This window comes from Melanostigma gelatinosum (genome assembly GCF_949748355.1).
Source record: "Melanostigma gelatinosum genome assembly, chromosome: 15".
NCBI lineage: Eukaryota > Metazoa > Chordata > Actinopteri > Perciformes > Zoarcidae > Melanostigma > Melanostigma gelatinosum.
The window spans coordinates 1,806,323-1,818,267 of NC_136648.1; the positions used below are offsets into that span (position 1 = coordinate 1,806,323).

At 47.8% G+C, this 11,945-nt stretch overlaps 1 protein-coding gene across 1 annotated transcript in view; it reads left to right on the forward strand.

Annotated features, from left to right (window-relative positions):
* myo10 (myosin X) overlaps positions 1-11,945 on the forward strand; it is a 105,239-nt gene that overhangs the window by 22,289 nt on the left and 71,005 nt on the right. Inside the window, exon 2 of the mRNA XM_079285468.1 lies at positions 2,139-2,237. Coding sequence (XP_079141594.1) covers positions 2,139-2,237 — 99 coding nt within the window. The remainder of the gene's footprint in view (positions 1-2,138; positions 2,238-11,945) is intronic.

Genomic DNA, 11,945 nt, shown 5'->3' on the forward strand with positions numbered 1-11,945 from the left:
ATTTTCTGTTTGTGTTTCTTTGTGTTTTACTTCAAAAATGATCTGTGAGTGATTTGATATGCGAGCTTTATTTAAACGGTAAGGGTTTGGCTTAGGTGAAGCCCCTCCCCTTCCGGTTAGACCACCATGGGACTTTATTTCTTTAAAATATGTACGATAATCAATGTCGGGAGACAAATCCTTATTTGATCCCGTTTGAATTGTGCAAACACGATGTTTGTCAATTTAAAAGATAATTCTGCACGTCAAGAAAGTCGCATAATGTCATAAAAGTGAAGACGAGAGACGTAGTTCACACAAAACACTATGCTACTTCTACAAATCATTTACAAACTGGGACATTCTTGATCTGCAAAATTATCTTTTGAATATTTGTCTTTCGCCATTGACTGCCGTACATATTAGTTTCCATTTTCCAAATGAAGGCCCCATGGGGACACTGCAGTGGGCGGGACTTCTCTCTATTGTAACCAGTAAAAAAGACCAAAACATACAACGTGTCAGTTCATCTCTAAATGCTTTATGACTTCCTGTCTGAGGCTCTCAGCTCAAAGCCCATTGGCTCCCACTAAAGCTGTATATCTTTAAGAAAACTTTAGTTTTTTCTCAAACAAACTGGGAGAAGCTTCATGGTGGACCTGTCTCCACCAACTCCGTCAACAAAAGACACAAAACGTCTTAAGGAAGTGCAGAAAACACCAATAAAGACAAAGAATGAAATAAGAATTTCACGTACAGTTGCAGATTTAGTTTTCCTTTAGAATGAGCAGAAAAAGGCTCGTCTGTCTTTCTTTCTATCGTCTCACTTTAGAATCAGGCCTTCTCTCTCTTCTGAGGACGGTTGAGGGTTTGAAACAACACACAGCTCGCCTCTGATCCACTGCTGACACTGCAGACCTGAGCTTTACCGTGTGTGTGTGTGTGTGTGTGTGTGTGTGTGTGTTAATCTCCATCCATTCATCCGCTCACTTGTTCCCAGCCAGGTGGCCTGACTGTGTCAGAGCGAGGGCTTGTGGGTCAGAGGTCGTTCATACGCCACCGGCTCAGAAAGTGCAGTGTTTGTTTTTTTTCCCCGTTAGCGTTAGCTCGTCGTGCTAACGAACAGCGACACATGTGGCGATGCGATGAAGAGTTGATCCACCTCGAGGGGCCTCTCGGTCCTTCAGCGCTGTCTTATTTCAACAAGCGCAGCTTTGCAGAGCTTCTCGTCTGAATTTTTCCACCGAACAAAAGTGTTCTTCAACAGCCATGAAAGAAAGTGTGTGTGGGGGGTCATGTGCTGTACCAGACTACACTGACATACTTTTGGTTCTGTGTTCACATCCAAAGCCAAACAATTTAAAAAAGACAGATACAAACCTCCAAACACACACTTCAGACTTCAGACTTTCATCCTGAATTCCACAAATTCTCTGCTAATTCTCCACAAACGCAGCAGAGTGTGAGTGTGTATGGGGGGGGGGGGGCTGTAGCAACCAGGAGCAGTAAACTCAACCGGTCCACCGGTAGAAAAGTGTGTGACTCCGATAAACATGGCCACCCGGGTACAGGTCTCTGGAACCCAGCACCACGGCTCTCCACAGCCGAGGGCTCTGATTGGTCAGAGAAAAGTCAATGTCACGCTAACAATCACAGACTGTGTGTAAGAAGTGGACGTGGTCACCGTGACGTCACCCCGTTGCTTTGTGGACTCGAGACTTTGTTTTCTTTAAAAACGGTTTTGATACATTTTGCCCAACTTGGATAATCGAGAGATTTATTGATTGATTTCCTGATTTCCGTGTCATGCACTTAACGTGCCCAACCCTCATGTGTTCATAAGACACCAAAGATACAACTGCTGCGTATTTACTGCTTGTTTTTCATGTTGGAATAAAGGTTTAATATTTAAGTAGGAACACGTGTTTGATACCTTAGTGTTTTTGCATGAAATCATTCTGGGATGTTTGCTGACATTGATTGGATGTGGCTCAGCCCTACAGAGAACATCTTCCACCAGCTGCACTAAAGAGTACATCCGCTATTTGCTCGTAGTATGTCATAGCTTCTCTTCGCTGTAGCCGGTGTTGTTGGATGTATTCCTCTGTAAACAGTAACTCCAGCAGCTGATGAGTGAACCTGCGGTTGTTCTCCTGCAGGGTGAGCGGGTGTGGTTACGGGAGGACGAGCAGTACCTTCCCAGCACCGTGTCCTCGTGCTCTGGAGGCGTGGTGGCCTTCGCCACAGACTACGGCCAGGTGAGAGCCTTACATGTGATCCTCCCTCTGACAGCACACACACACACACACACACACACACACACACGTGTCTTTTAAAACTGCCCTCCTGTCCTCTTTCAGCACCTTTCATCCTTTTCTAAGCACGTTTTTATACAAACTTTTCCTGCATTTTGACTTCAGGATCTCAGGTGCAGATTCGGGTCCTGGGCCGTACTCTACTTCCTGTCTCCCACAAAGTACCTGAAGATCAGGTCTCATCTTGTAGCTGATGTTTAAACACCAGTGATGTGACCTCCCCACCCATTTAACGCTACATCACTGAAACGTATCGCACTGTTTCAAAAATAATCTCCTTCCACACCAACAAGCCCGGGCATGTGTGTGCCGATGTAGACATGAAGCAGATGACGCGGTTGGACTCATGCATGTCGGCAGTAGTGGCTTCATGAGAAGCAGAATATAATGAACGGGGGACAAGTCAGGAAAGATCCGATCAGGAGGAGAACGTGGTGTTTGCGTCTTCTCCGATTCCAAACATGAGGTGTTTTCTTTCGAACTCGTCTCTGACTCCGCCCCTCCAGACGAACACACAGCCCCGGAGCTTTCGAACTAAGTCGAGGCCCGCAGCGTTTAGTGAACGGACCCGTTTTAACGGTTTGGAAACGCCAACGGAGCGTGAAAGCTCAGCGTGAACGTAGCAAAAGGTTCTGCGTCTTAAAACAGAAACACATCCGTGTGCATGTAGCCGAAGAAGAGACGTGAAGTGAGGGAATGAAAACAGCAGCTTAACTTTATATCAGCACACGGTGTGGAAGAATGAACATGAATCAAGCTGTCCGGCCGTTTTACAGGTTCCACGAGTCCCTTTACTATTCATGAATAATCTCTTACAATAAAGCTCCGTCTTCAAAGGAAACTATTCACTTTGGGTTAAGCAACGTATACGTCGTCAGGTTGAGGAAGAGGTCGTGTTTGGGTTCAAATAACTACAGATGTGTCGTTACTGAAGTCAGAGTAATTCATCGAACCACATCGGTAGTTTTGGATCCATTACTGTTGTCACGCCAAGAAAAGGTCTCGATCTTCATTGGAACACACGACCCTCGTGTGCTGACGGTAACAAAGACGTGGTGAGCAGCAGAGGGTCGAGACCTGAAGACGCTCTGTGCGTGAGCGCGCTGAGCGGATTGAGTCGTGCTGAGTCAGCGCTATTGTGCTGCAGGTTTACTGGTGGATTAAAATGTTCTCTTCTCCTGAAGCTCACTGAGAGACTCTGGAGGACCTGCATCGTGAATGTGGAGGAAAACGTATCGACATAGACAAACATAGACGAGATTTAGATGTGTGCGCGGAAGTCGAGTACGTTTGTGGCGGAAACATAACATCGTAATTGTTTTGTAGCGTTTTTTCAATTTTGTTTAGTTTTAATTTACGTTGTTTAAAAATCCGAAATTCACATCTTTCCCTCGCAGCGCTCAGCTGTTTAGAAAGGTTCAGACATTCATTCATCTGCACTTTGGAGATTCAGTAACTGTGTTGCTCCATCGTCATATTAAACATGTAATTAATCCACTTCCTTGTTTCATCACATTCCCATCAGCCTCAGCTGTACTTTCTGTTTACAGCTAATAAGCTAAATGTTAGCATGCTAACACGCTAACCTGAGATGCTGCTAAACATGTCAACGTTGTGATTGTGAGCATGTTAGCATTTAGAAATGTATTCGAGTTCTCATATAATTACACATACATGGAATTTGACTTCTGCATTTAACCCATCGCGAGGTTACCGGAAGAGTGCAGACACGTCTGTTGTCTTCTTCAATCATTTACTCGTCTTGTCTCCTTCTTCTCTTCTTTTTTCTTGTCCTCTTGTCTCCTGTCTTCTCTTCTTGTTTCTTGTCCTCTTGTCTCCTTCTTCTCTTCCTGTTTCTTGTCCTCTTGTCTCCTGTCTTCTCTTCTTGTTTCTTGTCCTTTTGTCTCCTGTCTTCTCTTCTTGTTTCTTGTCCTCTTGTCTCCTGTCTTCTCTTCTTGTTTCTTGTCCTCTTGTCTCCTGTCTTCTCTTCTCATTTCTTGTCCTCTTGTCTCCTGTCTTCTCTTCTTGTTTCTTGTCCTCTTGTCTCCTGTCTTCTCTTCTTGTTTCTTGTCCTCTTGTCTCCTGTCTTCTCTTCTTGTTTCTTGTCCTTTTGTCTCCTGTCTTCTCTTCTTGTTTCTTGTCCTCTTGTCTCCTGTCTTCTCTTCTTGTTTCTTGTCCTCTTGTCTCCTGTCTTCTCTTCTCATTTCTTGTCCTCTTGTCTCCTGTCTTCTCTTCTTGTTTCTTGTCCTCTTGTCTCCTGTCTTCTCTTCTTGTTTCTTGTCCTCTTGTCTCCTGTCTTCTCTTCTTGTTTCTTGTCCTCTTGTCTCCTGTCTTCTCTTCTTGTTTCTTGTCCTCTTGTCTCCTGTCTTCTCTTCTTGTGTCTTGTCCTCTTGTCTCCTGTCTTCTCTTCTTGTTTCTTGTCCTTTTGTCTCCTGTCTTCTCTTCTTGTTTCTTGTCCTCTTGTCTCCTGTCTTCTCTTCTTGTTTCTTGTCCTCTTGTCTCCTGTCTTCTCTTCTCATTTCTTGTCCTCTTGTCTCCTGTCTTCTCTTCTTGTTTCTTGTCCTCTTGTCTCCTGTCTTCTCTTCTTGTTTCTTGTCCTTTTGTCTCCTGTCTTCTCTTCTTGTTTCTTGTCCTCTTGTCTCCTGTCTTCTCTTCTTGTTTCTTGTCCTCTTGTCTCCTGTCTTCTCTTCTCATTTCTTGTCCTCTTGTCTCCTGTCTTCTCTTCTTGTTTCTTGTCCTCTTGTCTCCTGTCTTCTCTTCTTGTTTCTTGTCCTCTTGTCTCCTGTCTTCTCTTCTTGTTTCTTGTCCTCTTGTCTCCTGTCTTCTCTTCTTGTTTCTTGTCCTCTTGTCTCCTGTCTTCTCTTCTTGTTTCTTGTCCTCTTGTCTCCTGTCTTCTCTTCTTGTTTCTTGTCCTCTTGTCTCCTGTCTTCTCTTCTTGTTTCTTGTCCTTTTGTCTCCTGTCTTCTCTTCTTGTTTCTTGTCCTCTTGTCTCCTGTCTTCTCTTCTTGTTTCTTGTCCTCTTGTCTCCTGTCTTCTCTTCTCATTTCTTGTCCTCTTGTCTCCTGTCTTCTCTTCTTGTTTCTTGTCCTCTTGTCTCCTGTCTTCTCTTCTTGTTTCTTGTCCTCTTGTCTCCTGTCTTCTCTTCTTGTTTCTTGTCCTTTTGTCTCTTGTGGTCCCTTCTTCTTTTTGTCTCCTTGTTAAATCACTTTCCTCGTCTCTTCTTTGTGTGTGTGTGTGTGTGTGTGTGTGTGTGTGTGTGTGTGTGTGTGTGTGTGTGTGTGTGTGTGTGTGTGTGTGTGTGTGTGTGTGTGTGTGTGTGTGTGTGTGTGTGTGTGTGTAAACAGAGACGGACGTCACCTGTTTCAGAGCAGGTGTTGCTCTTTGTGGGGAAAGCCTGTGCTGACCAATCAGAGAAGCGCACTATATAAACCCCACCCACTTCAGTTTGTGTGTACCTGAGGAGCGCAGGTACTCTGTGTGTGTGTGTGTGTGTGTGTGTGTAGCGTGAACTAGCTTTGAGCATCTTTACATGTTCCCCCTCGCAGCCCTCAGACATGAGACCCAGACGGCCTCTTTGAGAGCTGGAGCTCAGAAACACGTAATAACGGCTCTGACTTCCATTTGTCGGAGCAGAAGGAATGAAACTCTTCATTATGTGCAGTTAGGAGGGAAAACTGATCCGCCCCCCCACCCTGTCAGAGAGTTGAACAGGTAACCCCCCCCCCCCCCCCCCCTCCATCCTCCTCCATCACCATCAAAAGCAGCAGCTGCTCTTTGAATCACCATTCATCTGCTGCTGCATTGTGCTGCAGTCTGTCCACAACACTGGAACCCGAGCAAGACCAGAGGAACCCTGCGACCCCCCCGACGACACGCTCACACGCACAACACACAACATCGAGTCCATGATGGTGAAGAACACGGTCTGACGAGGTCCTGTACAGGTGATATGTCCTGGCTTTGTCCGGGTTGAAAGGAGGAATAAAGTTTCACCATCTTTTCCTGAACCGGACCATGTAGCAAGTATTGATGTAGCCAGCTGATATAAGATAACATTTCAGTGTTAAATACAAGCGATGGACCGCGTCAGCCTCCAGTAATCCATATTAGTTAAACCGCTGCTGCAGTGAGGGGTCCTCTAATGCCTGAACATAAATGTGAATTCACTTTAAGCAAGAACAACAAAGTGTATCCCGACTGATCCAGGAACAGATCCTGTTGACCCCGGGGTGCAGCGGTGACTCCTGCTCCTCCTCCTGCTCCTCCTCCTGCTCCTCACTGAAGCTGTCCAATGGCTTTGTTTCACAGGGATTTACTCCCGTTAGCATCTGTCGCTAGGCTTAGCATCCGGGGCCTCACGGCTTTGTTTCTCGAGGTGTGGACCCTCCTCAGCTCCACACAGACCACTGGACCGATTAGAGACCTCATTAGGCCAAAAGCCCAAGAACAACCTGTCCCTGCAGAAGAGAGAGAGAGAGAGAGAGAGAGAGAGAGAGAGAGAGAGAGAGAGAGAGAGAGACATGATGTAATTTGATTTCACCAGAATTATGAATGTGTGAAGATGAGTTATTAAAGAAGAGAATGAATTCAGAGCTTTGTTCATCTCTCCCTGAGCAGCAGGAAGAGAGCTCCTGTAACTGTAAACACTGGTCTGTAAACGGTGGATCTCAGTTCTGGTCCGGTCCAGGTCTGCGTCACAGTGGAAGTACCGGTTTGTTGGATCACTGATGAAGACGAACAGGGAGCCGTCAGATCGCAGCGTCGATGACGCGCCGCTGAGCAGACTCGTCGCGTTTCCTTCTTCTGAAAGACGCTTCTGTGACGTTCAGCTTCCCCTGAAGCGTCACTGCAGCGGGAATGTGAGAGATGAGGGCGATCTGTGTGTGTGTGTAGGTGTGTGTGTGTGTGTGTGTGTGTGTGTGTGTGTGCGGGGTCAGATGTGATTGACTCCTCAGACAGAGAGCAGCTTTCTTCAGGAAGAGTCACCCCGAGCCGCTCGGTCACAGCAGGTCAACGACCAGCTTCACACAACCCCAGGGTTCAGTGTGTGTGTGTGTGTGTGTGTGTGTGTGTGTGTGTGTGTGTGTGAGTGTGAGTGTGAGTGTGTGTGAGTGTGTTGACGTTGTCATGTAACTTGCGTACTTCAGTGACGGTGCTTCTGGAGTTGTTTTAACCCAAAGCAGGATCTGGTGCTGAAGAGTGATTTTGAGAGGACCGTTTGCATGTAAAGAGCAAAAACCAACACGTTGAATGAACAACGAGGAGAAACCAGAAGGCAAACAAGAAACTAATGCTTTACTACATGACTGATGAGACACATCTTTCATTCTGTGAATAATCTCAGTGAAAATACAACAAATAATCTTCTATGAAGTCATCAGAAATCATGAGCTCTCCTGCGTAGATGAGAGATAAATGTAAATAAAGTGTATTTCTTTCAGACCTCGTACTATTTAAATGAGATCATCTTAACTCCGTTTAGTAAGTGCTCCTCAGTATTTTAGTTTTTTTGTATTTTCACACCACATTTTTGTTGTATTGGACTGGATTTGTCTGGAAACTAGATCACAACTTCCTGTCCCCATGAGAGACAATCCTTCAGATAAGCTGTCCTCTCTTGTGTAAAGTGTTGAGACTACAGTTTGAACTCCTGCTTGTATCAGAAGCTTGAAGGCTGAAACGCTTCCTCCTGATGTGTGTCATCAGGGTCAGAGGGTTGTAGATGGGACACCGATGGGACACCGATGGGACACCGATGGGACACAGATGAGAAACAGATGGGACACAGATGGGACACCGATGGGACACCGATGGGACACCGATGGGACACAGATGAGAAACAGATGGGACACAGATGGGACACCGATGGGACACCGATGGGACTCAGATGGGACACAGATGGGACACAGATGGGACACCGATGGGACACAGATGGGACACAGATGGGACACAGATGGGACACAGATGGGACACCGATGGGACACAGATGGGACACCGATGGGACACCGTTGGGACACCGTTGGGACACAGATGAGAAACAGATGGGACACCGATGGGACACCGATGGGACACCGATGGGACACCGATGGGACACAGATGGGACACCGATGGGACACAGATGGGACACAGATGGGACACAGATGGGACACCGATGGGACACCGTTGGGACACCGTTGGGACACCGATGGGACACCGATGGGACACCGATGGGACACAGATGGGACACCGATGGGACACAGATGGGACACAGATGGGACACCGATTGGACACAGATGGGACACCGATGGGACACCGATGGGACACAGATGGGACACCGATGGGACACAGATGGGACACCGATGGGACACCGATGGACGGCCTCGTCCCCGGACTCAGATCATCCGCTCCTCCAGCCCCTCACTCGGTTTTATTCACCAGATCTCTATCTGCCACATGTGACCTGTGTGGAGGAGACAGTTACTTTACTGCCCACTGCACCTGTGTGCTGCTGACTGAGACGTCCTTCAGTCTGGTGGTTGCATCGTACTTTGTGTGTTTCATGTCGTCTCACACCGATGACTGTCCACCGATGACAGTCGGTTACTAACCAGCACACGAGCAGCAACAGGAAGTCGTCTTCAACGCGACCAAAGAGAAGCTGTTCTCCGGCACGGTGCGTCGCTTCACCTACAGAACACGACAACTCATTTACATCCCACTTCACCAAGTAGTTTGTACTCATGAGCCAGGAGGAGACGTGGTCGAAGGAGAGACAACCTCTTCCTCCTTCACTTGGTCATTTCCTTTTTTCCTAATTTTTCGCCTCCTTTCCTTCTTCAAATGATCGGATGATCGAAGCGCCCCAAACTGAAGAGGTGATGTTTCACGTCGACCCTCTTCAGATGTGGACTTTGACTTTGGGTGCTGCAGACTGTGATCCGGTGGAGTTCGTTAGTCAAACCGTGGATGCTGCTTGTTTGAAGTAAATCATTTGAGTTCTTCTTCTGCAGCTTCATTTCAACCACTGATTCATTTTTTCACCGCTGTGAAGACTTTTTAAGATATTAAATATTCAGCTTACAGCCTGCGTGATGGAGAGTCTCTAGTTTTCCTTCACTCGTCCAGTAACGAGGTCGAGTCTGTCGGTCAGGATGAGTCCTGCTGTAAATCACACAGTTTGACCAGCAGAGAGGCTGCTGACGTTCACAGAACGTTCCTTTATGATTCCTGTCAACGTTTACCCACCCAGAGGGAATCGCACCGTCTGCTGAGGAGGACAACAAACACCTGAACTCCTGCTCCATCTTCTGATCTGTGCAACGACATCAGCTGGTTTCAACATCCAGCACCTCAGATGAAGTCACCTTGCTGTCTGTCCTCATGCGTTCTGTCTCGGTTCAGCTTCCTCTGCCAGCTCTTTGCTATCACGCATCGTTATCACTGCAACGATCTGCTGTGTGACGTTTGAGATCTCTGCTCATAGTTCGTCTCTGATGGAGAGTCCGTGAGGAACCGGGCGAGTCCAGTCCAGTGGTTCCTTTAGCTTTCAGGGCTTCTGGATGTTTGAGTTCTTTGTTTCATTCATGTAGAGCTGCTGTGTTCTGGAGGTCTGGTCTCTTATCGGTTCTGGGCCGACTCACTCGGTCATCGTCGAGCCAAACAGAAACATCTAAAAATAGAGATGTGGAACCTGTAGTGGAGACCTGACAGCCTGGAGTCCACCTCTGGCCTCCAACGACCCAAACCTGGACCAGACTGACAGAGGAAGTTCACACGGCCCAATGTTGTATCAGGCGACTTGTGATGCTCATTTTCAGGTTCCTGCTTGTGTTTTGGGTTTCTACTGGAACACGTTTACACGCTTTAATGCTCTAATGCTCTAATCCTGCCCGTCTGAATATACCCGTATCCACCCTCTGTCTGAAACACTGTCTCTTTAAGACCGCCTCATGAAAAAGCCCAGTCAATAAATGACTCCTCACAAGCTCCGCCAATGGTTTCAAATGATTTCCACTTCCTGTCTCCTCAGTGGAAGACGTATCAGAAGATATACAGCTTATGACAAATTGTGTCCGAAATTCATTTTGGTGACTAAGGAGCGAAAGAAACGGTCATAATCCGTCACGTTCACATCTCTCATGGGAGTTAATGGACACCTGCCGCTAAGGGGCGGGGCAGTGATGGAACCCATGTGACCCATGTCTCTGTCTCTGTCTCTGTCTCCTCTCTGAACCGTCTCTGTCTCTGTCTCCTCTCTGAACTGTCTCTGTCTCTGTCTCCGTCTCTGTCTCCTCTCTGAACCGTCTCTGTCTCTGTCTCCGTCTCTGTCTCTGTCTCCTCTCTGAACCGTCTCTGTCTCTGTCTCCGTCTCTGTCTCTGTCTCCTCTCTGAACCGTCTCTGTCTCTGTCTCCGTCTCTGTCTCCGTCTCTGTCTCTGTCTCCTCTCTGAACCGTCTCTGTCTCTGTCTCCGTCTCTGTCTCCGTCTCTGTCTCTGTCTCCTCTCTGAACCGTCTCTGTCTCTGTCTCCGTCTCTGTCTCTGTCTCCTCTCTGAACCGTCTCTGTCTCTGTCTCCGTCTCTGTCTCCGTCTCTGTCTCTGTCTCCTCTCTGAACCGTCTCTGTCTCTGTCTCCGTCTCTGTCTCCTCTCTGAACCGTCTCTGTCTCTGTCTCTGTCTCCTCTCTGAACCGTCTCTGTCTCTGTCTCTGTCTCCTCTCTGAACCGTCTCTGTCTCTGTCTCCGTCTCTGTCTCTGTCTCCTCTCTGAACCGTCTCTGTCTCTGTCTCCGTCTCTGTCTCCGTCTCTGTCTCTGTCTCCTCTCTGAACCGTCTCTGTCTCTGTCTCCGTCTCTGTCTCCGTCTCTGTCTCTGTCTCCTCTCTGAACCGTCTCTGTCTCTGTCTCCGTCTCTGTCTCTGTCTCCTCTCTGAACCGTCTCTGTCTCTGTCTCCGTCTCTGTCTCCGTCTCTGTCTCTGTCTCCTCTCTGAACCGTCTCTGTCTCTGTCTCCGTCTCTGTCTCCTCTCTGAACCGTCTCTGTCTCTGTCTCTGTCTCCTCTCTGAACCGTCTCTGTCTCTGTCTCTGTCTCCTCTCTGAACCGTCTCTGTCTCTGTCTCTGTCTCCTCTCTGAACCGTCTCTGTCTCTGTCTCCGTCTCTGTCTCCGTCTCTGTCTCTGTCTCCTCTCTGAACCGTCTCTGTCTCTGTCTCCGTCTCTGTCTCCTCTCTGAACCGTCTCTGTCTCTGTCTCCTCTCTGAACCGTCTCTGTCTCTGTCTCTGTCTCCTCTCTGAACCGTCTCTGTCTCTGTCTCTGTCTCCTCTCTGAACCGTCTCTGTCTCTGTCTCCGTCTCTGTCTCCGTCTCTGTCTCTGTCTCCTCTCTGAACCGTCTCTGTCTCTGTCTCCGTCTCTGTCTCCTCTCTGAACCGTCTCTGTCTCTGTCTCTGTCTCCTCTCTGAACCGTCTCTGTCTCTGTCTCTGTCTCCTCTCTGAACCGTCTCTGTCTCTGTCTCTGTCTCTGTCTCCTCTCTGAACCGTCTCTGTCTCTGTCTCCGTCTCCTCTCTGAACCGTCTCTGTCTCTGTCTCCTCTCTGAACCGTCTCTGTCTCTGTCTCTGTCTCCGTCTCTGTCTCTGTCTCTGGGTTGTGAGACAGCGTAGAAGTCCTCTACTGTTGAGG